The sequence below is a fragment of the Sebastes fasciatus genome, chromosome 17, assembly GCF_043250625.1.
Source record: "Sebastes fasciatus isolate fSebFas1 chromosome 17, fSebFas1.pri, whole genome shotgun sequence".
NCBI classification, from domain to species: Eukaryota; Metazoa; Chordata; class Actinopteri; order Perciformes; family Sebastidae; genus Sebastes; species Sebastes fasciatus.
Genome location: NC_133811.1, coordinates 4523263 through 4550863, shown reverse-complemented (window position 1 = coordinate 4550863; position 27601 = coordinate 4523263). Strand labels below are relative to the sequence as shown.

At 40.9% G+C, this 27601-nt stretch overlaps 2 protein-coding genes across 4 annotated transcripts; one reads left to right on the top strand and one right to left on the bottom strand.

The window, feature by feature from the left end:
- Window positions 1–4013: 4013 nt before the first annotated feature.
- On the bottom strand, window positions 4014–15056 carry necap1 (NECAP endocytosis associated 1). Its single transcript, XM_074613261.1, has 8 exons — window positions 14855–15056; window positions 12726–12826; window positions 11725–11829; window positions 11507–11588; window positions 11000–11108; window positions 9687–9834; window positions 9354–9447; window positions 4014–7112 (listed from the first exon to the last, which is right to left on the bottom strand). Exons 1-8 carry the CDS (start codon window positions 14947–14949, stop codon window positions 7058–7060), a joined length of 789 nt encoding a protein of 262 aa, XP_074469362.1. The 5' UTR covers window positions 14950–15056; the 3' UTR covers window positions 4014–7057.
- Window positions 15057–15654: 598 nt separating this feature from the next.
- On the top strand, window positions 15655–27477 carry epn1b (epsin 1b). 3 transcript variants are annotated; one of them, XM_074613130.1, is made up of 11 exons: window positions 15655–15814; window positions 16398–16532; window positions 16690–16763; window positions 18060–18215; window positions 19163–19291; window positions 19604–19724; window positions 19858–20033; window positions 20853–22095; window positions 23453–23599; window positions 24048–24206; window positions 24703–27477. In XM_074613130.1, the coding sequence occupies exons 3-11, from the start codon at window positions 16695–16697 to the stop codon at window positions 25263–25265; spliced, it is 2763 nt and encodes a 920-aa protein (XP_074469231.1). In that variant the 5' UTR covers window positions 15655–15814; window positions 16398–16532; window positions 16690–16694; the 3' UTR covers window positions 25266–27477. The 3 variants fall into 3 exon arrangements, with proteins under 3 accessions (XP_074469231.1, XP_074469230.1, XP_074469232.1); XM_074613129.1 differs by having other exon boundaries at window positions 16655–16763; XM_074613131.1 differs by lacking the exon at window positions 24703–27477 and having other exon boundaries at window positions 15656–15814; window positions 16655–16763; window positions 24005–24191.
- The last annotated feature ends 124 nt before the right edge of the window (window positions 27478–27601 follow it).

The window sequence follows — 27601 nt, the reverse complement described above, 5'->3', positions numbered from 1 at the left end:
TTCAAATATGGTTTTATAGCTTGGTTTAGTACAGAAATATTCACACACACCTCCACCGAAATCACTCCAGCATCCGGTGCCAAATAAATATGTCACTGCTGATTTGAGCCAACAATAAATTGTGGATGTTGAGATAAAGAGATCACCTGTCCTGTGAGAAAGGAATAACTCCAAGTTATCTCATCCTGAGCCCAAACTCATGAATTAGCGAGCTTGTTAAAGGGAGACAGTTTTATTAGGGTCTCACACTTGGGCAGCAGGTCCGAGGGGCCAAAGGAGGGAAGGGGGGGGACGCTGGCCGATGGCCTGGGAACTATTCCACTCCTGACATTTCACCTGATATGTTGCATTGACGCTATGTGTCTTGGACTGTGTGTGTGTTTGTCTTGCCAAAGTGTCAATGAGAAAGTGAGAAAATACAGGCTAGAAGCTGCAGATCATAAATATATAATTTTAACACCTTAATAAATGCAGACATCACAAAATGCCATAGAATAGAGTGATATTATTTGTCCACAGTGGAATTGACAAGTGTCTTCTAATAAAAGTGCATAATGTTATCACATACCTGTAAAGTGACTGTTATTCTAAATAGTGCCTTCAGGTGCTGCTGGGAAGATGAGAACTACAAGTTAAAGCTGAAGTAGGAGAGATTGGAGCAAATATGATTTTTAAAAGTTATTTTTATATTAAACGGTCATTATATCGTGACAGTAGAACATGAAACAGGTAACCTGAAAAAATCATGTGCCTCTGTGTCCTCCGGTGCTCCTAACGGCATCTGCAAGATTTCACAGACTGGAGGAAAACAAGCAGTAAGAGCTGATCTGAGGTCTGCTGTCCAGCTGCTGTCTATGAGAGCCGGCTGTCAATCAAACGCAAGCTCCGACCAAACGGTCAAACTAGGCAGCGCTGATCAAATATGAATCAATATTATGTTACGTTAATGTCTATTTCTCTCCTCAGATGTTTTCAGAATCATCTTGTAGTGCACGGTTTAGCTGTAAAATGAGAAAGTTTGTGACGCGGCAGCCATCGTGGAATCCGGTGAAGGAACGACAAGTTCCGTCACATGACCGGAGCACAGCCAATAGGAACGCTCTCTCTCAATGAAATGACCTGTGATTGGTCAAAGTCTCCCGTCACAGGCTAGATTTTCTAAAGCCTGAAAACAGAGCCATGAGGAGGTGCAGGAGTCTAGTTTTCTCTCAGAACACTTGAATTACAATATGCTGAAAGGTTATTATGGGATTTTTGCCCAATGATGCCAAAAATATACTGCCTACTGCTGCTTTAAATGCACATACTATAAAAGGTTTCAATTATTATGAAAGTTCAGGTTTGTTTCTTGTCCTGGCAGAAGATTTTATAAAGAGGTCAAGATGATGAGTGTGGCAAACTCTAGTTTTATTGGACCCATAGGGCAAATCCCAAGAGTTCAGTATTATTATTATTAATAATTGTTTATTTTTTTTCAGGTATATTTAAATTTTAATGAGACTTTGAAAGCTGAAAGGGTGGTAGAGAAGGAGACCGGTATCCAGTGTCTTACAGTTCATTTTGGGGATTCATCCCAAGTCCCCAAGGTAGAGCGCTAGGCTTTGAAGCCAATTTGACGTAATGGCCAAACCATGGAATTAAAACTTCTGTGTTCCTCACGCCCAAAAATACTTTTTCCCATAGACTCACATTGGGAAAGAGATGTCTGCAAATCAGCGCATCATTACACCTATCACACTTCAGTGTCGTTTAGCACCTGTCTTGAAAGGAACTGCTGGCATCGTAGCTTCAGAGCAGGATGTGAACGATGCAGACCGGTACTTGTCTATTTACTTTATGAAGTGCTGATGTCCGTAGCTTTGAAAGTGATGCTAAGCTAAGATTAGACAGAGTGACCTCAGTTCTGCAGGAGCGTGTTGGCCATCTTCCTGTCTGTCTGTCTGTCTGTCTGACTGACCCCTACCAGACTAGACTGACTGACTGACCACATGTTATATTTGAGTATTGAACAGTTTTTAGGTTGAACCTTTAAATCTGATCCCCCATCACATCTATGATGCTGATAGATTGGAAAGTTCTCTGGAAAGGGAAACAAAATCTGCAGCGAGCATGCGGAGATATCAAGTGTTTTAAAAGTCCTGAATTTCTGTTTGGCTGTGACCAGGATCCAAATGGATCCATCAAGATGACATGCGTGATGGTGCTTTGGAGAGATGTGCTGCTCGGTGTGAGTTACAGAGACCCAGATCTAAAGACGAGTGGGACTCACACACACACACACACACACACACACACACACACACATGCTGTGTAGTTCAAGTTCAAGCCTACAGACCTGTGATCAGACATGTTTAAAGGCTAAAATGGCCTCAGAGTTGAAGAGAGGCGACAGGAAGATAAATGGAGTTCCTGACGAAGCTCAGCGGAGGTCCCTGGTTTCCTCGTGTCGCCCTCCGTCCGTCCGTCCGTCCGTCCGTCCGTCCGTCCGTCCGTCCATCCGTCCAGCTGTCAGACGCTCTCTTTTTTCTGTCTGTCAGCAGAGCTAAAAGCTACTGCTCAGTGAGGTCATGTTCTGACCTGACGCAATATTTCTCACTTCTGCTGTGACTGTCTCAGTTACTTACAGAGTGAATAATGGTGGGATCTCTGTGCCCTTAAAGGTCCCATATTATAAAAAAGTGAGATTTTCATGTTTTTTTATTATAAGCAGGCTTTAGTCTATTTTTTATAAATACTGTGAAAGTATCGAAACACTCAATCCACAGGGAAATACACACAGCCCGTTTTCAGAAACTCTGCATTTGAAACAATCTATCAGGATTTCTGCCCATTAGTGATGTCACAAATACAAAATATTTAGACCCTTGACACAATTTTAAACGTAAACATTCTAAATGTGTCCCAGTTTATTCCTGTTGCAGTGTATGTGAATGTCATCAGCTGACAGGAAGTAAATATGGACCCAAGCTGTTGCTTAGCAACGCAATTCTGTTGCAATTCCGTTGCTAGGCAATGTAGCGTTTCAGACAGCGGGTAAATACAGGTATATTCAGGCTGACAGTATGAGGAAAATAAAGGTTTTTTTGAACATTACAGCATGTAAACATGTTCTAGTAGAAACACAAAATACAAGTATGAACCTGAAAATGAGCACGATATGAGACCTTTAAAGCTGAAGTAGGCGAGATTGGAGCAAATGTCATTAAAAAAAAGTTATTTTTATAAAACGGTCGCTATATCGTGACAGTAGTACATGAAACAGGTAACCTGAAAAAAATCATGTGCCTCTGTCATCCGGTGTCCTCCGGTGTTCCAAACAGCATCTGCAAGATTTCCCAGACCGGAGGAAAACAAGCAGTAAGAGCTGATCTGAGGTCCACTGTCCAGCTACCGTTAATCACTCGCGTAAAATACTTGTTTACAATATTTAACTAAATTTAGTGACTTTTAAATGCTTGCCGTTAAGTTAACGGAGAATTCGTGCATCATTCCTATAATGAAAATAATAACACTGCTGCCTTTCTGTCAGACTGACTTCCTGCTGTGTCAAAGGTCAGTTCATCACCCTCTTCCTCATCAATGACACGTCTCCGGTGGCCTCCAGTGCTTCTCTCTGATCCCTGTAATGTCTCACTGGTGCTTTTGACTTATCATCTCCCTCCTGACCTTCAGATAATGACAGGGAGTTACTATACAGCTGTGGTGCGTTGGAAAGACCTACAGGTGCCTTGTAAATAGCCTTGGTCCTTTTTTATAGTATTTACGTTCTAATGTTCAGTTTTTCCAACTTACCGTAGGAGATGTGGGGTCACATAAGGGATAATTGGTTTTGTAAATGGCACCACTATCAGGATTGTTACCGATGCTAATTAAAATCTAGCAGAAGCAGAAACAATTCAGATTATATAATTTCTCGTAAACAGTCTGAAAGAATTTGAATGTGAAGTTATCACTGATCCAACTTTGTAGTTATACTGCGTGAGCGCTCCACCATAGGAATAAGACATCACACATCCTTTGAAAGGATTTATTGCCTCTTTCTCATTAAATTGGTCATAAATCAAAAGTGTTAGTCCAGTGATTTTACAGCCAGAGTGGAATGAGTGAGAAATGGGAGACATTTGTTTTTATATATATTTCAGCCAGCAATACAAGCAATGTAAACACAACACACATATCAACATATCATATCAATCAGCCCCTATAATCGTAATGCCAATTACATACAGTTCGTGTGATTTGATCACAGCGAACCTTTAAAAAATATACGCAAACAAAATGAATTCACAGTCGAGACATGTTCGTGACAATTCATAAGTCAAAGTCCTGTAAACGCCGTCTAAATTCACAGTCAGCCAGAAGCCTTTTAACATATCATTTGCTGCCATTAAGACATTCATCAGATGAAGTAAGACAATCATTTAGTTTTTCCCTCCTTCAGTCCTGAGACTGGTGTGTTCAAATCTCTAACATGGTTCAGTAAAAAGAGCATTTTTTTAATTTTTGAAATAAGCCACAAGGGGATAACTGCATTAGGAAGCTTCATTCCTTTTCATTCCGTCACTCAGTATTAAAATAAATTAAAGGTCCCATATCGTGCTAATTTTCAGGATCATACTTGTATTTTGTGTTTCTACTAGAATATGTTTACATGCTGTAATGTTAAAAAACACTTTATTTTCCTCATACTGTCTGCCTGAATATGCCTGTATTTACCCTCTGTCTTAAACGCTCCGTTTTAGTGCATTTCGACGGAATTGTAACGGAATTGCGTTGCTAGGCAACAGCTTGGGTCCATGTGTACTTCCTGTCAGTTGATGACATTCACATACACTGCACCCAGGAATACACTGGGACACATTTAGAATGTTTATGTTTAAATCTGTGTAAAGGGTCTAAATATTGTAAATTTGTGACATCACAAATAGACAGAAATCCCGACAGCTTGTTTCAAATGTAGAGTTTCTGAATACGGGCTGTGTGTATTTCCCTGGGATTGAGCGCTTCGATACTTTCACAGTATTTATATAGGATTTAAGCCTGCTTTATAATAAAAAAAACATGAAAATCGCACTTATTTATAATATGGGACCTTTAAGTTCCAAATATTTTCCTCAGATTGTCTAAATCTGCTGTAAAAAAAAAGCAACGTTTCAGACTGGTGTTGAGCAGCTTCTACATCTGGGACTGTATTAACTTGTACTTCCTGTACTGTTTTTTCAAGATCTATTCTTACGTCCATGAAACATTCAGTATTTAGTTCAGTATTTAGAACTGAAGGTTACAGCTCCCTAAACATTTCCCCATCAAAAAAGCCTCATGGTCATTTCAAACATGTAAAAGCAGGTACACTGATTGCATGTGCACTTCCACTGTTATTGAAACGTTCTCCAAACTGCCCTCAAGTCTGTTTTCTCTTTAACAGAAAAGTGATTGTTACAGAAGGAGAGCATGGGAATGTAAATCTGGTGGACATTAATAGTTTCATAGATATTTAATGGGAAAAGTGAAGCAGATATTTACTTGCCAACCATCCTCACATTACATGTTTTCTCTGATGATCTCAGAAATGGTCTTCAAGGCTAAATAGGATTCGTCCTGCTCTGCTTTACCTCATTTATTCTATTATATTATATTAGAAAATGGGCACTTTAATTGAAAAAATTTATTGGGGGTGAAGAAGGCCTCTTAAGTATTTAAGTAGTTTTAATTTACTGCAAGCAGATGGACGCCAATCCATCGTTTAAATTCAGCAAAATATGTTTCATTCTTAGCTTATTTCATTCTTTAAAAAAAATATGCAGTAAAATGTAAATAATTGACAGTAATGATGAACACATGTCTGGATTTGGCTTTCAGTGTTACAACAAAAATAAGCCACCCAGTGAGCACAAATATGATTTTACATTGTAAACATAAACTTATAGATTTAATACGGCAGAGAAATGTTAATTCACGCCATCTGAACATATCTATAAACTTTCTTACCTACTGTATGTGAGCTCAGTGATTTTATGAACACACTAAAATACTGTACAACGGATAATTCCTGGTTCATGTGGTGATAAATACCCGATAGAAGGCATGATGAAAGGTTGCATCTGCATTCGTTTGAAATCAATTTTCATATCCCATAAAGCAAAGCTAATCTGAACATTTTGAAGTTGCATCTTGCATTATCATCATGTAATGAAACCACGCTTTAGACCTACAGTAGTTGTTGTGGTTTTAAATACAGATTTTTTGAGACATGACAAGGCCGTAGTACTCCGCAATTCACAGTGTGGCGATGGGAACGAGTCATTTAATCCCCCGTTCAGTCTAAAAAATCATTCTTTTCATAGTGAAAACTCTTGTGAATGAGGTAAAAAAAAAAAAAAAATGTAATGCATCTCAAACTGTTCTTTCTTTAGGATTTATATCTAAATAAATTATTATTTCAAAATTATTTCAGGAAAATTATGAAATCTCAATTTCATTAGAAATAATAATGCCGACGCACAAAAATAAGATTCAAGCACCAATTTTAGACGAATAAAGAAACTGTCTTACAGTTAAAGTAGCCTTCGCTAATGCTGAGCTTTTTCAGCTCTTTGCACATTATTCACAGCAGGTTACAGAAAGCACTGGGGGCCTTCTCTCCAGGTGTAGCACTCTGCAGCGCCTGCAGGGGGAGCCGTCGCAGTGAGAATAAAACCTTCCAGATCAAAAGATTGAAGCTCTGCTCAGAGAGCCATCTACCGGGGAGGCGATGCAGACACATAGAAGAGGAACACCTGCTACTCAGGACGTCACACATTAGCCCTTAAATATTTGTTTGTTTTTTTGGAAATGGCTTATATCATGTGATGGCTTTAAAACGGATTAATGCTTCATTTCCTGTTAAGAATATTGGAAAGAACTCTTTCTTTCTTAATGAGTTGTTTTCTACAGCTCTGCGGAGTTCTCTGCTTTGGGATCAAGTGTGTGTGGGAGTTACTCTCAGTGTGATGCACAGGAAGCTACAGACACGGATGCAGGTGAGATGGAGATCACGACCGACGTGACGGCCGACGGCTCAAAACTGGATCCAGTTTCCAGCGTTCTGCGGGGGTGATGGTGGCGGAACGGAGCTGGAAACACAGAAACTGAGGTTAGTATTTTTTCTATGTATTTAGATAACATTATATCACTTATTAAAGGTCCCACATCGTGCTCATTTTCAGGTTCATACTTGTGTTTTGTGTTCCTACTAGAACATGTTTACATGCTGTAATGTTAAAAAAAAACTTTATTTTCCTCGTACTGTCTGCCTGAATATACCTGTATTTACCCTGTCTCTGAAACGCTCCGTTTTAGTGCATTGCAACGGAATTGCGTTGCTAGGCAACAGTTTGGGTCCATGTTTACTTCTTGTCAGCTGATGTCATTCACATACACTGCAACAGGAAATAAACTCGGACACATTTAGAATGTTTATGTTTAAAACCGTGTAATGATCTATATATTGTATATTTCTGACATCACAAACGGCTTGTTTCAAACGCACAATTTCTGAATACGGGCTGTGTGTGTTTCTCCGTATATTGAGCGTTTTGATACTTTAACAGTATTTATATAGCACTTATATCTGCTTTATAATGTAAAAGACATGAAAATCTCACTTTTTACAATATGGGACCTTTAAAAGGACAATAGCAGTGTTTTTCATGTTATCACCTTTCTCTCTACAAATACGACGGCTGCGTCAGAAATTCCCTACTGACAACTTAGTATGAAACCAATAGTACTCGAATCGCATACTATTTCTGGTGAAATGTTACAGTATGCAAACGCTGGACACTATTGCGGCATAAATATTCCACAATGCAATGCGTAGTAACAACAAAGTTCATAACAGAGTGTTGACGGACAGCTCTGTAACGTCTTCAATTTAAGCATAAGTAGAGTAAGAGGTCACTTTGGTAGGCTTAATACAGTTTTTAAAGTAATTCGGACTTTGATTCTCACAAACGTTGCTTTGGTCACATGAGGTTGGCACGTGTTACCGTGGTTATGGGTCTCCAACCGGAAACGAGGCTCTCAGGAAGTGATGACGTAAATTACAGTTCAGTGCGTCCGAAAAGATACATACTGCTGTTTATCCATAAATAAGTATGTTGATCGATAGTCCACATATTGAGTATGTAGTGCATAGTATGCGATTTTGGACACAGCCATTATATGACTTAATAAAAGGAAAATACCAGTGTTTTGCATGTTATGATCTTTCTTTGTACAAATAACTATAAACTAAATAAACTAAAAAGATGCCATTTTAAACTCAAATTTGTATAATATGGGGCGGCTGGTTAGCTCAGTCGGTAGAGCGAGCGCCCATGTAACGCCAAGGCTCAGTCCTAGCAGCGGTGGACCCGGGTTCGAATCCGGCCTGTGGCCCTTTCCGCATGTCATTTCTCTCTCTCCCCCTTTCCAACACTCTATCCACTGTCCTATCAATAAATACTTAAAAATCACCCCAAAAAATAACTTTAAAAAAAAAAAAAATTTGTATAATATGCACAACATGTAACATATACTGTACATATATATGATTAATCCCATATGGTGAGTTCCTCACCGCGCTGTAGAGCTTCATCCACCAATCACAGCTCACCATGCAAGCAGCTGGCTCATCTGATTGGACGACCCACTTTGTACAATTTTTTACTTTTTCTGTTTTTAATGCAGAAAAAACTGAAGAGTTTTAGTCTTTTCATAATAGATTAATTGGTTTGAGTCATTCTCGAAAAAAACATCATCTTGGGCTTTGGGAAACACTGATCACCATTTTATAGACCAAACAACTCATCGATTAATCCACTAAATAATCGACAGATTAATCCACAATGAAAATAATTGTTAGTTGCAGCCCCTAGACTATATGATTGCTTTATTTTGTCTGTTACAGTTATTTACCAATTTATCTTCATTTAAATCATTTAACTGTATTTTAAAAGAACTTTTATTTGGTGTGGATGAACTTTGCTGACCTCAACCCCCATCCAAAACCTTTGGGATGAACTGGAACGCAGACTGTGATCCAAATCTTATCACCCAACATCAGTGTTAGACCTCACTAATGCTATTGTGGCTGAATGGGAACAAATCCCTGCAGCCATGTTTCAAGACATTGTGTAAAGTTTTCTTTTTTTCTTTATTTTTGTTTTTATTTTTGTTTTAATTATGTCTTAATGTTCTTTAGCACTTTGTCGCAATGTTGATTATTTGTGTAAAGCACTTTGAATTGCCCCATTGCTGAAATGTGCTATACAAATAAACTTGCCGCGCCACTTTACACATGGCCACACATCGTGTATATTACAAGAAATTACCTTGCAGGAGCGGAGAAGTCTCCCCAAAGATCTGAACTAGGGTTTGACTGAAGCACTGTGTTAGAGTTACTACTGTCCAGCTCCAGCAGGCAGCCTGACAGAGACACAGGGAGACATGAGGAGCTCATTAACAGCAGCTTAAAAAACTGACACACATTTCACTTCCATTTCCTGCAGCCTGAAGCTCTAAAACGTACAACTCATTTAACAGGCGACTAATTAACACAGTGATTAAGGAAATAGGTCACTCCTGGAGGTTAAAGCTGCACAAATTATTTGCCCAAAATTAAAACAGCCTGGTGCAGCTTTAGTTCGACAGAGAGTGCCATCTACCTGTTGCCATGTCTCCCGTCTGGGGGACTATGTTGTGATTGGATGAGCCGGACAAAGGAGGCGGGGCTATCTTGCCTCCAGGTGGTGGTGGGAGGAGTCCAAACCCTCCTGAACCTTGTGGGCGGGGTTTATCCCTCTTTTTACCTTGCTAGAGACGGAGAAAAGAAAAATGAGGTCTCTCAGACTTTCACGAAATTTAGGAATGTTTTTAACCAACAGTTGTTTTTTTTTACATGACTGTCATTTAGCTTAATCCCTCCTAACACAATTGAAAAACTTTTTTATTTGCTTGTATTCTGTGTCTTTGTTTCTCTGATGCAAAACCAAATGCCCTTTGAGGACAAATGAAGTAATTGATTGATTGAGTGTTGAATGAAGAAGAGGCTCTTAATAAACTTCATTTTTAAAAGGGACTATTTGTAACTTTCAGAAATGATTGTTAACAGCGACACCTGTGGCCGTGAAATCAATGAAAGTCAGCGTCGAGCTCGCGCTTGCTCGCTCTAAATATACCTGAACGAGCATCGCTAAAAACAGTGAGGCGTCACACGTCAGCTAAAACCACAATATCACTCTATATTTCAGCTGCTTGGCAGTAATGTTAGCTGACCAGACGAAGGTCTCTCCATGAACATGATTTAGATCTCATCCTAGTGTTGGCTTTTCCTGCCTCAGCACAGGCTGAGGCAGCGGGGCTCTGCAGCGAGTAACTTGTCGTCTCCGCCCGCAGCCGGAGTGAACAGGGAGACACCGGCACCCGGTCGGTAACGAGACGTTAAGGTTTCTCTCTGCAGAGCCCCGTCACTTCACAAGACACGGAAAACCTGTGTTGGTCTGGAGGAGCTGCAGCAGTTATTTCTGCCAAAACATCCACTAGATATTCACTAGATATTCTCAGAGCTAAACTAACTCTTCTGCAGTGTGTAGTGAGCGCTCGTTCACGTCTAGAGGTGGAGCGAGCATATGCGAGCGCGCATGTGTCCCGACCCGGTACATTTATACGCTTAAAAAGTTACAAACAGTCCCTTTAAAGAGTGGATGGAAATTATGACTTGATTTGTGAATTACAGATGGTCCTCAACACTTCACATCTCCAGTTACACTCCGTTTTGTTTTATAGGCAGCATAAAGTTATTTCTTAAGAGCCTAATAAATGAATGTGTCGTTTCTGATTTACTTTGACTGCTTGCAGTCTAATTCAATTATAAAACCACAGACTATAAGACCATCCCTTTCTCCACTTGCCAACAGTCTAAATTCATTTAAAAATGCTTTGAAAATGAAGTAAAATCTGGACATGTTGGAGTTCTTACCCCTATGTTGAGTGTGATGGTCTGTCCCTCTTTAAAACCCAAGTCCAGTTTTGGTCCTGAATCCCCGAGCTGGGCGTTTTTACTGAATTCATTCTCCTGTTTCACCCATCTGCAGGGAGGCAGAGACACACACATATCCAGTAGGAACCATCAGCACGGATACACAAATAAAACAACGCGTCTCAGCAGTTTCCAGGAAAACTAAAGCAACGCAGCTTTCCACAAGTACAGTACCGCATACTGTATCCCAAAGACAGCATCTTGTTTTGGCATGGACTGCTTATGCTGCAGAGGGTTGAGGGACGAGTATAGGACAAGCTAACACTGTCAATACTTTGGAAGGAAAACTATGATGTTCAGTCCTGTATTTATTGCTGTGAATGTACATGCTTTTAACTGGACTCAATGTTTTCTTAACATTAAGTGTGAAAGTAATCCTGTTATATTCATTACGAGGAGAGGACATTGATCGCCATTTTACCCTGAAACCACCCAGTCACTGCTTACTTGAAATGGTCCTGCAAAGCCACGTTGAAATCAAAAGCGTCCCCTCGGTCCCCGAAGCCAACTCCTATGAAAGCACTGCGACCTGCGGACGACAGGTGGTGACGTTACAGTGACTGACACCAACAACAGCCAAGATTAAGTTCTTCGTGCTTAGAATAAGATTTAGGGGCCTTGAAACAGGCAAGCTTTGACATTCGTCATTTTCATACCATCCTCACCGTTATCATCCTGTATCCGCAGAACAAAGTATCGGCTGGAGTCGCTGACCGTTTCCATCGCAGCACCGGGATACTCCTTGATTGGTGCCTGGGCAAACAGCTCCCCTACAGGACACGAGGGGAAAGGACAAGAGATAGCGAACCATGTGTCAAAGACAGTGAACCATCCATCCATCCATTTATCAATGGATTTTCTAAACTGTTTGTTTGTCCTGGTTAGAGGACAGGTAACCAATATATCACAGGGCTTCTGACTGATTTGTCCTGGGAAAGTAATGTACAGTTAGTAATGTAGTTGATAGGGCTGTCAAAGTTAACGCGATAATAGCGCATTAACGCAAATTTGTTTTAACGCCGCTTATTTTTTGTAACGCTTTAACACACCTTGCGATGTTTAGGTTGAACTGGGCTAAGTTTTAAAGCTAGAGTGAAGGAGGCTCAATAACGCTCCAAACTTACGCTAAATTTTGTTGAGGAAAAACTGGCATGGCCATTTTCAAAGGGGTCCCTTGACCTCTGACTTCCAGATATGTGAATGTAAATGGGTTCTATGGGTACCCACGAGTCTCCCCTTTACAGACATGCCCACTTTATGATAATCACATGCAGTCTGGGTCAAGTCAAAGTCAAGTCAGCACACTGACACACTGACAGCTGTTGTTGCCTGTTGGGCTGCAGTTTGCCATGTTATGATTTGAACATATTTCTGATGCTAAATGCAGTACCTGTGAGGGTTTCTGGACAATATTCGTCATTGTTTTGTGTCGTTAATTGATTTCCAATAATAAATATATTTGCTTAAAGCAGCATATTTGCCTGCTCCCATGTTTATAAGAGTATTAAATACTTGACAAATCTCCCTTTAAGGTACATTTGAACAGATGAAAAATGTTTGATTAATCGGGATTAAATATTTTAATGGATTGACAGCCCCTAGATATTGATTATATCACATACTGGAGTTATAAGATATACTGTAATACACAATGAAGTCCTCATACCTGAGATCTTGTCCTCCAGTTTGATGAATGCCACTTGGCCCTTGGCTGTGACCCTCATTCTACCAGACCAGTCTGGAGTATCCAGCTTCCAGTCCGCTGCCCTGTAGATAAAACAAGGTCTTAAAATTCTACTCATAACAATTGATATATTAACCGAATATTGATTTCCATTTATTCTTACTATACAACTACCTGTTTCACAAAAATGATGTTGCATATTTTACAATGGAAACCCTAAAATGACGTAATGTCTACTTGTGAACCTACATAACAAGGCTACGTTCCAAATCACATACTTTCTATCTACTTTTAGTTCATACTGCAGCTGCCCGTTGCATGCAGTATACATACAGTTGGGACATACTACTTCGTCAAAAACCTTGTGCCTTGAACTTTGACCCTCTCGCTCGTATATCTGCTGTGCAGAGGATTGTGGGTCAGAACAGCCAGAAAAGCATGTTGGGTTGCATACTGCAAAATGCGACCAGATGCAGTATGCCAAAATACATCCTGGTATTTTTGGCATACTGCATTTGACATACATAGTACGTATTGGGACATACTAAATCTTTTTCTGGCATAGTAAATTGTATGGTAGTATGGATATTGGAATGTACAGCAGGTTATGGTTTGGATGTGAGTTAAAAGCAAAGACAGATTTGTGTTTCATTTGAAGGAGATATAAGGAGGTGAAAGTATCCAGTACTTTACTTATTTTAAGGATCGTTAGAGACATAAAGTGGTGAAAGTATCCAGTATGTTGCTTATTTTAAGAATCTTTCGAGATATGAAGGTGAAAGTATCCATTATTTTACTTGTTTTAAGGATTTGTATAGATATAAAGTGGTGAAAGTATCCATTATTTTACTTGTTTTAAGGATTTGTATAGATATAAAGTGGTGAAAGTATCCAGTATTTTACTTGTTTTAAGGATTTGTATAGATATAAAGTGGTGAAAGTATCCAGTATTTTACTTGTTTCAAGGATCTTTAGAGATATAATGTTGTGAAAGTATTCAGTTGTTTTGCTTATTTTAAGGACCTTTATATATAAGTGGTGAACGTATCCAGTATTTTACTTATTTTAAGGACCTTTAGATATAAGTAGTGAACGTATCCAGTATTTTACTTATCTTAAGGACCTTTAGAGATATAAAGAGGTTAAAGTATCCAGTATTTTACTTATTTTAAGAATCTTTCGAGATATGAGGAGGTGAAAGTATCCAGTATTTAAATTATTTCAAGGACCTTTAGAGGTATTGAGGTGAAAGTAGCCTATCCAGTACACAAGAAAAGTTGAAAAAAGTAAATATCTTTTAATCTCTCGCATCCCTTTAATCATCTTGTGTCCCTTCAGGTTTTTCTTGGAAACCACCAGCTTAAACTGATTTCAAAGTACATATGTATTTATCAATTAATAGTGGGTTTATAGGCATGAATATAAAGGAAGGTAAACATTCACACTTATAACCTCTCTTTGTAATGTCTAAAGTCGTACTGTACTAAAGTAATCTGAAATGGGACAAACATCTATCTCTCCTGTGAGGGTGCTGGTGTCCATATGGATCTGTTTATTCTGACTGTTTGCTGTGATCTGTCCCTGCATGTCCACCCAGACACTGTTGACAGACTGTCTGCATATCTACCACAGGGTACATCATAAAGTTTCAATCTGTAACGACAACCTCAATCCAAAACTATCCACGCAGAAAAGCCTGAAAAATGCTTTTTTGTCTCAGTTCAATAGTGTCCCTGTGTAAAAGAGGACATCCAAGCTGTGACAGCAGCGAGTGGGACTGTCCTGGCAGACCGCCCGCATCGACCCGGCACGATGACAACCCCCCCCCCGTCACATCTCTGACAGCTCAGCCTGCTGGGGACAACAAAGCGGCGCAGAGAAGCGACTCCGTTAACCGTCAACATACTAACACCTGGAGACGGATGTTCATATCTCCGCTCCTCCATAAACACACAACATGAAGCCCCTCACAGAGTCGTGATGTGTAAAGCGTGCTCACACAGAGCAGTGAGAGTGAAATGCCCGCAACCCGTCACAGACACACACCGAACACCGTTAAACACATACTGTATACAGCATCTCGCCGTCGACCACCGGCGGTTCTCCGTTACCTGTATGCCCGGTTTGAGGCTCTCGGCGGGATGCGGTAGACGTTGACTTCGGGCTTCACGCACAGGATCGACTCGTACTCGCCCTCGGCCGCCATCTTGATTCAACTGTTATTGATGTGGGAGTTGATGTTGATGTTGATGTGCTGCGTGTGACTCATTTAGTCACTCTGCTCTGTTCAGAGAGAGAGAGAGGGCTCTGTGAGGGGGTGTGTGCGTGTGTGCGTGTGAGTGTGCGTGTGGTTTGCGTGCTAACGGTCAGACACCGTCACCGTCAGCTGAAGCTTGTTTACGTTTATCCTTTGATATTGCAATATATTGTTATTAATTGTTTTTTTATTTTTTTTTTTGTTTGTTTTATTAGATAGATAGATATCATGTGGGATTTTTTTGTTTTGTTTTTTTACATTTATCCTTTGATATTGCAATATATTGTTATTAATTTGTTTTTTATTTGTTTGTTTGTTTTATTGACACAACAAACATTAATTACTTCTTTATTGTTTTCTTCCATTTACATGCATGTTCTATGTATATATATATATATATATATGTGTGTGTTTTTGTTTTTATTTTGTTATTTTTTTAATTTTTATTTATTATTGAATTAAAGCTTTGGGCAATATTGTTCACCTGACAGTCATGATCAATAAAGCTAATTGAATTGAATTGATTTGAAACTGATTCACTACCCAGAATGCATCAGAAATGTTAATAACGGTTCACTCTCAACAAACTGCTGGGCATTTTTATATTGTAGGGAAAAAAACATTTTAAGGTAATTTATTTTTCAGTTTCATAATAAAAGATGAAGAACTGGTTGACAGAAATGTGTTTTTAAATGAGAAAAAAAACGATATATATGGTGAGGGGGCGTGGACTGCAGGTGGTGCTGAAAACGGCGGAAGCGGAAACGGTCGTCGTGTCGTCTCCTCCTCGAAGACTCCTGAAGATCCTCTCAGGGTTAGTCTGATATTTATGCTGCAAAATACGCACATTTAATGCTCCAAATAACGCGCTGCGAGCGCGTGTTATTTTGAACTAAAAAGCAGCGGCTGTTTCTCTAAATACAACCCTTCATCTGACCGCTGCAGTCTGATGTTTATGCTGATGTTTAGCTGCTCGACAACAGCGTCCGCACCGTTAGCCATATTGACGGCTGCTGCTCGTCTCTAGTCGCTCTCCGAGGTCCTGAACACACCACATGTCAATCCACACAGATACATGATACTTGTCAGCACGTCGACTTACAGTTGATATGACTCAGACTGATCATCCAGGTGCTCTATAAATGAGGTTTAAGGCTCATATTTTCAGCCCCAGGACGCTGGCAGCTAACTAACTTAGCATGTAGCTTAGCCAGAAAGCTAACCCAGAGGAGGATCTGTGTTTTGTCGCAGTGATTATGACAAACTGACACATACTGCAGGTGTAGGCACACCTTTAGTGCAGCTTTGCAGCTCATATTTGTAAGCTTGCCATTGTCACCCAGTGCCAACACACGCCTCAGCTCTTTTCTTTTATGTTGACTGGTTCCTCCCTGCAGCTGTAGGATCTGGTTTCTGTCATCCTGAGACGATCAGTGCAGTCAGGAGGAAGAGAGAGCAGCAGGATGTTCGCTCACTGAGCCAGCACTCAAGCAACATAGAATACATCTTTGACAGCAGTCACTTTACAAAAGGTATGGGGGTTTGTATGTTTGTTTATGATGTTTGATTGTGTGTAAGCATATGTGTATATGTGTGTGTGGATCCTTCTTCTATGTAAGCATGCAGCATTGTTTACAAGTTTTCTCTGAATCAGATTGCTGGTGGTTTGATTCCCCACCTCCCCCTTAGACACCATGACGTCCTCTATGCTCCGCCGACAGCTGAAGAACCTGGTCCAGAACTACTCTGAGGCAGAGGTCAAGGTAATACAAACTGAAACCAATCCATTATTTCCATTATGTCAGCTACATTTTTCGTCTAGCAGGAAATAAAATGCTTTCTCATTGTATTCTTTAAAGGTCCAGTGTATAACATTTCAGGGGAGCAAAAAATGGAAATATAATATTCATAACTATGTTCTCATTAGTGTATAATGACCTAAAACTAAGAATCTTTGTGTTTTTGGTAGCTTAGAATGAGCCCTTCATATCTACACAGGGAGCAGGTCCTCTTCACGGAGTCCGCCATATTGCTCCGCCATGTTTCCATAGTAGCAAAGAACAGTCAAACCAAACACTGGATCTAGAGAGAGCCTTTCACGTTTTTACATAGTTTCTCCAACACGCGTTTGAAACTGCGATAACGTGAGCCGCGGAGTGCAGAGCCGTGGTACCGCCAGCTGCCGTCTGACTTCCATTGCTCCTAAAGTAGTGTTATTACGGTAAGGATGGCCTCTGAGCGAGGCGAATGGCGTCACCACGGTTTTGCACTCAGTGTCTCACGTTACGGCAGTCTTGGAAACGGAGAAGTGAGCGGGAGGGGTACACAGTTGGTTGCAATCTGCAACCACACCACTGCCAAATCCTACACACAAATCCTTTAAGTCTAGTTCAAGATGCATTTTTTTCAAAAGGATTTTGGAACATTTTTACTTTTATTAGACAGTAAACGAGGGAAGAGAGTTGGGGGATGACATGCACCTTAAACCTGTAGGCCACTAGCACACCCTAAGAGGACATTTTTTAATATCCAATTAAACATTTTAGAAGTATTGTGCATCATTTTATACACACTAATATTTGTCAACATATACAGTATATGGCATTTAAATTACAGTTGTGGTTTGGAGCAATTGTTGTCTGGATCTTCCAGACAACAATTGCTTGAAAGGGTGCGCTCACCAAAGGGTCAGTTGAGTTGAAAGTTATAGGTGGAAGATCGATAGAAGAAGCCATTGATTTAATGTTTCTGCAGCAGTAAACTCACACAGTTCTCTTGAGTCTAAAATCGAACCTTCAGGTTTTTAGGTTCGGGGAAATATGGATAAATGCTAAAATGCTGATCTGGTGAAACATGATTGGTAATAACCTGGCAGAACAGATTATTTATGATTTTTTGTTAGCGTGATAAAATGAGATGAGGATGCTACACTGTAATCGGTGCAACGATTTCTAACTATGAGCCTTTTTTTTTGCCACAAGCTGGCATCTCTGACCTTTGGACTGCCGCCACCATATATTTCCTACACACTGACATTTCTTGCTTTGCTTCCTGCGCAGGTGAGAGAGGCGACGTCTAATGACCCATGGGGCCCGTCCAGCTCTCAGATGGCTGACCTCTCCGATCTCACCTACAATGTGGTGGCCTGCAACGAGATCATGACGATGCTCTGGAAGCGCCTGAAAGATGACAAGAACTGGAGACACATCCACAAGGTATCAATAACAAACAATGCACAATAAGTGTATCATGTAACAGGACTGTGGTTAAAATGCCATTTCAAACAGTCTTTATTGTGAATGTTAATGTCAAAACTTAAGATTTCAGTCTATTTATAGAAACAGGACATTTTGTAAAGGCTGATGGGGCCTGTAGCACCAGACTCCTGTTGTGTATCAAGATGGATGAGTTATAGATAATAATTAATTAAGGCTAATAAGAGCACTTATAGATTCATCAGTAGCTTTCCTTTTGAAACAAGGGCTGTGGCCAATATTATCAACATTTCTCTCGTCTCTGACAATAAATACATAGTCCATCTTCTCTTATTACTTAGCATTTCATACACAGACTCCTTTTGATTTAGAATTAAATGTTAGAATATGCGATCAAAACCAGGATATTCTGCAGTAGAATGACTATTCATGTACAAGGATACCCAAAGTTTAAAAGATTAAAATCTTAACATTGCATTGTTAACCAGCGCAGCAGTTTTTAACTGTTCTAGCTCAACTGAAATTTATTGCCATTTAGTGAAAGGAAAAACTCTCTGTTCCATCCTATGACATGATTTATTTATCTGGTCTTCAGTAAAGACGTAAACTGCACCACATATCTGCTATTAAGTTACTGGTATCACCAACTCAGGAACATGACAGACCATTTGGACTTTGCCAGTCATGTGACTTTGTATTGGCCCATCAGTTACACTAGTGTCCTCTACAAGCATTGTGTCTTTTGAAGTTTTTGCATATTGTTTATCCTTTCCTGCAAAATCTGTGATTTTAAACGGATTTTGTTGTTTTGTTTTATGAATTTCACACTTATATGGAACACAAAGAAACTGTTAAACTGTACAGATTGCCAGTTTGTTTTTGTTTCAGTCACATACATTTTTATTTCAGATAAATTCGTTTATTGTCATGCTTTTTTTTCATGCCAGTCCCTGACACTGCTGGAGTACCTGTTAAAGACCGGTGACGATCGCGTGCTTCTGAAAATGAAAGACAGCATCTACATCGTCAAAGCGCTCACAGAGTATCGCTTTATAGAAAAGGACGGCAAAGATCAGGTGATACTTTTAGTATCCATTTAAAGGTTGCATGCTATGCATTAAGTGTATCCATTACTGACACTATAATGTGCATATCATCATACTCCTTTTAACCTCTCGACCAAGTTTACAAATAAAGAGTGATAATGGATTCAGTCTACGTTTGGAGTCTCAAGCAAATGTAAGAATCCCTTGATTCAAAAGCTTTCAATTCTTGACACTTTCAGGCTTACAAGACTTTGAAGACAAGAAGTTTTCCTGGCTTAGATAGGATTTTGCTCAAATAGTCAGAGTCAGATCAAAGTCTAATGTAAGCATATCTGTCCCAAGGGTGGAAATGTGAGAGAGAAGGCCAAAGTTGTCCTTGTTCTTATGGAGGATGATGATAAACTAAAGGAGGAGAGAGACTTTGCCCTCAAGACCAGAGAGAAGACATCAAAAAGTGCTGCTGGTGAGCCCTTCTGTCCTAAAGTATCACCGCTCAATACCCATTCTTTGAACTGTTTTAGTGTAATTGTCTTTATTTGTCTGTGTCTCTCCCACACAAAATCACATTCAATCTCTTTTCCATTCTTTCTAACCAGCCTCATCCGCGGACGCCGTCAAGGATCCCAATTACAAGCCATGCTACGTTGCCGGGGGCTCAGGGCTTCCATCCTTGGACAACATACCCTCGGTGGCCGACTTGACCGCCAGCTTCGCTGCCCGCAAAGAGGAGCGTATCAAACAGGAATTTGAGAAGAAAGAAACAGTTCGGAGGGTAGGCATATAGCAAGTGCATGAACACAACACCAGTGCAATGTAATGCAGTCGAGTACAGCAACACTACAAACCATAGCCTCAAAAATAACCATAGAGTTATATACTGTATACATCCCTTTCACAAAATCTCAACAAACTCAACATTCAATAACAAAGTTTCAGTCAAACAATGGAGCATTTGAAATGATTTTTCAGTTTCCAATTGCAATCAATTACTTGGCTTAAACGAATCAGTTTGATCTTGTGGATCAACAGGAAAGGTTCAGTTACACCAAATAATGAAGCCAATACAGGGCTCAACAATAAGGATTGCCCGCTTGCCCGGGGCAAGTAAAATGCCACATTGGGCTAGTAAGTCTAGCAACTCACTTGCCCGATCAGGTGAGTGGTAAAAGATAATTAAACACATTGTTTTTTTTCTGGAGCTGATGATGGAAGTAGCTAACGGGTGAGCCATTTCACTTCCTTCTCATCTCTGTTGAGAGTTTCACATGCGCAGTACCAGATGGGCACTCACGAGAAAATGGTGGAGGGTAAAGACAAAGTTTATGAGCTGAAGGGTAGGCGAGCATTTCAATTATCCTGGAAACAGGAGTTTAGTTGGGTGGCGTTCGAGGATGTGGGGGATTAATTTACTTAAAGTTTAAATATGACAATTAGCTTTGATCTTTGTTGTTATTTGATAACCTAACCGCTAAGGCAAGTAAAAACTGACTTTGGTCAAGTAGAATTCGAACCCACTTCACCAACATTGAAAACATTAACGTTGAACCCTGCATTAGTAAATGTTTGTGTTGTTTTTTTGCAATTGTAATAGGGCAAGTTGAGTGAAGATGAGTTGAAATGGGAGGATGCCGGCAAAGGCGGTGACGTTAAAGGAGGTGCTTGGGGAGGAAAGAAAGCGGAGAAGGAGGAGGAGGAGGTGGAGTCTGAGGAGGAGGAGGAGGAGGTGAAACCCGGCCCATGGGGAGCCCCCAAAGAACCTAAAGAGGCCGCAGATCCATGGGGCACACCCGCAAAACCTGACACAACTGACAAGACAGCCAGCAGCGATCCTTGGGGGGCTCCAACTAAAACTGTTGAAGATCCATTTTCAGCACCAAAAACGGATGAAGATTCATTTGCTGCGCCGAAGAATGGAGAAGATCCTTTCGCAGCACCAAAAGATGATCCTGATCCATTTAGTGCATTAAAAGATGACCCGTTCAATGCACCGAAAGATAGTTCAGACCCCTTCAATGCACCCAAAGACAAGAAAGATCCATTTTCTGCTCCAAAAGATAAACCAGATCCCTTCAGTTCATCTAACAATGATCCATTCAACGCCCCAAAAGATGATCCATTCAACTCCCCAATAGATGATCCATTCAACGCCCTAAAAGACGATCCATTCAACTCCCCTAAAGATGATCTATTCAATGCCCCAAAAGAGGATCCATTCAACACCCCAAAGGATGATCCATTTAATGCTCCAAAGGATGATCCTTTTAATGCCCCAAAAGATGACCCATTCAGTACCCCAAAAGATGATCCCTTCACTGCACCAGCATCAACACCCCCTAAAGAAGACCCATTTGCAGCACCACCATCATCTAAAGACGACCCCTTCACTTCTACAACACCACCTAAAGAAGATCCTTTCTCTGCACCAACTAAACCTACCCAAGGCGATCCTTTTGGCGCACCAACCACACCACCCAAAGAGGATCCTTTCTCTGCACCATCCAAACCTACAAAAGACGACCCTTTCGCTGCACCACCAACAACACCCCCTAAAGAAGACCCATTCACAGTGCCATCCAGTCCACCAAAAGATGACCCCTCAGATCCCTTCAATGCACCTCTGCTGAGCTCGCCCGAAGGCAGTGCAGATGCGTGGGGAGCCCCCGCTAGCTCTCCACCTGGCAGCGGGTCAGATCCTTGGGGGGCGCCATCCACTCCGAAGGAAACAAAGGGCGGAGATCCCTGGGGGGACGGGACAAGCGCCACATCACCCATTGATCATTCTGATGCATTTGGAGATGCATCCAAACTGGACAATGACCCATGGGGAGCCCCAGGTAAGAAACTAACAAATAGATGCTTCGAAACTCGAGATTCACTTAGTATTTTTTTTCCAGAGCTTGCCTCCGTATCCCATGGCCTTCTTTTAGCAATGGAACATTCTCAGGTGTCATCAGAACTTTGATCATGTGATGACAAGTGGTCATATATTGTGACGGACGTAACCCCTTTGCCACCAGAATCACCCCAGATGATTGATAATGATGGCTGTTGGAATATCTAGCGAGAGTCTATGGCTGTGGTTAACACTTTATTGGTGAAATGACAAAGGACCCTGAGTAAGAGATTGAAAGGGAACTGGAAGCAGACATCGGCTATCTGTAAACAAAATCAAAACTAATCATAACGACTGGGAAGGGGTTCAAATCATTGACCAGGAGTCAGTGGACAGTTGGGGAAAGATCAAGGAGGCCTCTTGCATCTAATGCCAGAGACCTTCCAGAGACGGGAGTTATGATCCCCCCCCCCCCCCCCCCCCCCCCCCGTATACAACCACTTGTTATTACAGGACTGAAGTTCCTTACTTGTGTCACTTAATGACACCTGGGCAAGTTCCAGTTGCTGAAGAAGGCTGTGTGATATGGTTGAAAGCTCTTTGAAAAGCTAATAAGTAGGGCAAAGTTAATGCAAATTAATTTTAACACCAATAATTTCATTATTGCATCAACACAACTTGCTCGTGTGAAGATACTGGCATCCTATGAAACTAGAAAACCCAAGGAATTCATCGGTGCCAACCATGTCAGCTTTTCGCGAAGGAGGCTAAATAACGCTTCAAACATACGCAAACTTTTGGTGAGGAAAAACTGGCATGGCCATTTTAAAAGGGGTCCCTTGACCTCTGACCTCCAGATATGTGAATGAAAATGGGTTCTATGGGTACCCACGAGTCTCCCCTTTACAGACATGCCCACTTTATGATAATCACATGCAGTTTGGGGCAAGTCATAGTCAAGTCAGCACACTGACACACTGACAGCTGTTGTTGCCTGTTGGGCTGCAGTTTGCCATGTTATGATTTGAGCATATTTTTTATGCTAAATGTAGTACCTGTGAGGGTTTCTGGACAATATCTGTCATTGTTTAGTGTTGTTAATTGATTTCCAATAATAAATATATACGTATATATACGTATATTTGCTTAAAGCAGCATATTTGCCCACTCCCATGTTGATAAGAGAATCTTCTGTGATTAATAAACGATAATTGCATTTAACTATGGACAATCATGTGATTAATCGCAATATTTCGATTGACAGCCCTACTATCATGTGAACTTCATGTTTAGAGTATTTTATCACAGAAAGCCATTAGACTGAAATATTTGTCTACATGCTCTATTTTCCTGTTTAGCTGCAGCTCCAGGCAGCACAGATGATGCGTGGGGTTCACCTGCTCCGCCCTCAGACTCCTCCCCATCTAGTGACCCCTTTGGAGACGGAGCGTCTAAAAAAGGTGATCCTTGGGGTGCACCGAACAACGCCTCTAGCAACGGGACAGGTAAATGGCACTTCTTACACTCTTTCTGAATGCTTATTTCTGCGATCCATCCATTTATTCATGAGAGTTAAACATCATTGTCTGCTTTGTACTCAGCAATAAAATGCTCCGATCTGATTAAATCAACTAAATCTTTCCCTCTGCGCATTCTGCTCAAATTTATGCTTGTTTTTAATCAACAGAAGTCTATGTCAGCTGGCTTAGTGCTCAGCTGAGAGCGGCGACTTTAACAACTTAACTGTTTGTGTGCCTGCGTCTGTCTGTGTTTCTATGTATGAATAGACACTTTTTTTTCTCCTTTTCACCTCCATCTTCCCCATCTGTCAGCTGTTAGCTAACAATCCTAATCAACTAAACTTCTCTTCCGCTTTGCTCTCTCTTCCTTCCTGACCTTTTCCCCAAAAGAAAACACTTTTTAGAATAGAATTGGACCTTTATTGTATTGCAGGAATGCTATCATCAGCGCAGGTGGAGAATAGAAAGACTGCTTCGTTTCTGGGCTCTGCGGGGGCGTCGCTTGTCGACTTGGACGATCTATTTTCTTCAAACCCCAAACCCAAGCAGCGCCCCCTCGTCAACACGCTCGTCGCCCAGACACAAGCCATCGGTAAGGACAGAGAGAACGCTTCACTCTGGGTGACAAATACCATTTTTGACGAAGGCTTCATGTGGAATTATTTTGTGGTGCGCTTGATTCAAACGGATGCTTGGTCAACTTCAAAGACTGGAAAATCACTAAAAAAACAGTTGATTCAAATGTGTTCCACTACTCTTCAGCTGAGACAGATGGAGAGGGTCGGAGACAGTATGAGTGACAAAAATATAGGCTTGTATGGAACAGCTTATTGTGATTATGTGTTTTGCCTAACCACCTTCCCCCCGTGGTCTCGCTGTATAGATGTTGTGTGTGTGTGAGAATTAGTGACCTATTGAAGTTTAGTATAGAGATTAGTGTATATTAACCAGCAGATATTTAACTCTTCTCATCCCTTTTCTCTGCTCTGGTGCGTTTTCTCTTTGCTGGAATACTTCAAACTGTATATCCCTCCCTCCTTCCCCGCTTATCCCTCCATCCCTCCTGTCACTCCTCCTAATTTTCCCAGGCGCTTTCAAAGCCAGGGGCCTGACCTCTGGCCGTGTGGTCAGATCAGGAGGTGTTGCTGGTGTGTCCCTTCCTGAAACATCAAACCCATATTGCAGTCCTTTTGGTTCCACCCTAGCCCCCTCCTTTGGTGCATCTCCTTCAGCTTTTGGAGCTGCTCATCCTCCCAGTGAAACTCCCTTATTTCAGCTACTGTCCCATAACGCGGGGGTGTCTCATTCCGGTTTAAATAATATGCTTCAGGCAGCTCAGGTGGCTCCTCTGGGTTCAGGAACCGGAATGGTACAATCCGTTTCTGTGGGAGGGTGTCTACAAATGAACCCCTCTTTTGGAGGAACGGTGCAGTCTGGATCTCTGGTGGGGAATCCTTTGGCAAACCCCCTCCTATTGGGAACAGGAGTGGGTCAGTCCAGGTTCTTTGGAGGGAATTGCCCAGCAGGAGCGGCTCACTTGGGAGGATCTACTCCACAGGCCGAGGGGGGAGTCCCCTTCCAGCCACGGTTGCTCTCAAGCAACGGGCTGGGTGAGACGGCGAACAAAAACAACAATCCATTCCTGTTCTGACATGATTGATATGTAATCTTTTCCTGCCAGACACATGTATTATGTTGAATGACCACACTGGGTAGTTTTACATATATGTGTTGCAACCATTCTCCAAAATATAGCCAGAGGATATTAGATTGCTTTCCTACAGTATGTATCTTCCAGGCCGCCACTGAATTTTCCATCATAATTTAACCTTACAATATAATACAATGGTATTTCAAACTCGTATTGCAAGACTTAAAACTTAAAATGAATGAAAAAGATTATGTGAATTTTCTTGCATTCAAATGTTGCTTTTCAGTCACATTTCATTACATTTTCGGTCACATGTCAAAGCGTTCTCGAGCAAGACACTTAACCCCAAATTTCTCCTGAAGGCTGAGCCGTCGGTGTGTGAGTGAGTTTTTTTATTTAGATTAGATCCTGATGGGCAGGTCGGCTCCTCGCATGGCAGCCTCTGCCATAAGTGTATGAACGTGTGTGTGAACGGGTGAATGCTGACATGTAGTGTAAAGCGCTTTGAGTGGTCGGAAGACTAGAAAGGCGCTACATAAATGCAAGTCCATTTACCATTTACCATAGATGTCAGAATATATCCTTGAATGCACCAAGAAAGAAGAGTTTCCAAAAACTTGGAGAAGCCAAAGACAACATTCCACTGAGGTGGGCAATAAAGTCAATCTAACTATCTTATTATCTAACTCTTAATGGGAAATTCACTTGTGAGAGTCCCTGCTCTTAACTGAGCTAATAATAGCATTACTTTGATGGGTAGACTGAAATCACAGGGCGGCCTGGAAGGTAGGAAACAGCATAAACCTTTTCTGGTATAAAATGAGCCGTAGTTACACGTACACGACGTGTCCGGTGAAAACATGCAAAACCACATGTATGATCCTTTTGATTAAACCCGTCGGCTCCTCCTCAGCTTACACTCTCCTCCCTCCCCCTGAGATCTATACACATGTCCAACTAATATGACAGCCATGGTTTCAATGTATGCAGCATAACAGAAATACACTCAAAATATGTGTGAAATGTACTTTGAATCAAGTGTGAGAAGCAGAGAGAGCACATTAAGTGTGAGTGTCGATGTGGAAATACTGAAGAATTACTGTGGATGTGAGTGTTGACCGTAAAACATTGACAGACCTGATGTGGGACGGACGTCACTGTATGTTTTCATTGAGTGTGTATGTGTTTGTACAAGGTGGAGCGTGTGTGTGTATGTGTAACCTGCATGCATGCAGTGTGTGTGTGTGTGTGTGCAGTATATATTGTGCTAATGTAAATACTGGAAGTAATCACAGATAAACCTTGAAATATTCTGTATATTAGAGTCATGAGTAACTATTTATTGATTGATTTATTGCTTGATTATTTATTGATGCAGCAGCAGCGGCCTCCAATAAGGTTCTTTCATTATCAGACGGGTTGACCTGATGGTATTGATCACATGATCGGCTTCAATCTGATAACGGCTGTTCAAACACTGCATCATCAATCAACTCAGTAACCAATGGTGGCTTTCTCCTCCCTTTGTTCGTAGTCATTCTGGATTCATCGTGTAATTGAAGTCTCCGCTGTACAAAAACACAGAATTCGAACATATCAACCTCTTTAGTGCATGCAGTCTGAGTGGATCCTCCTCTGTAAGTGTGTGTGTGTGTGTGTGTATGTGCCCCTCATATATGTGTTGTGTGAGTGGTTAATGAAATATTTCAACGCACACACCTGCATCTCTTTATGTTGTTCTACAATCAGCTGCTTCCTTGTGGCTGAAGATGCATTGAAAACATGAACAGTAGCAGGATTAATTGTAGTTTATGAGATGTGAAAACATCAAATCAAAGCCACTCTGAAAGCAGATCGGAACAACGACTTCTACGAGGTCACTTAGTTTTGAATTGTTAGCGTTCTTTGTGTTTCACGGGCCTGTACGCGCATCTTTCATGTATTGATGATTTCTTTAAATGTGAACTTTGGTGGATGATGATGATGATGATGATGATGATGATGGTTGACGGAAAGACAGTTTAGCTCCGAGGAGTTGTAGTAGAGAAAGATGAGGATGAGAAACTATAGTCCAGAATACAATTATTAGTTCTCAAATTTAATTTTGTATGAAATGAATTTATTTTGCTGTGTATTTAAATTTAAAGCTGTGTCGTAAACTGTGACAGTATACAGTACATTTGAGAAATAAAATTATACAATAAGTGACACATTTACTGTTCTCACTGTGTTTATTATAGAAGGCCTTTCTGTTTATCTTTTTTCTCTCAACATTGTTCTACAATTTTTAACTGAATTGCTTCTGGTTTATTGGGGACTTCTTTGAGCTCTTACAA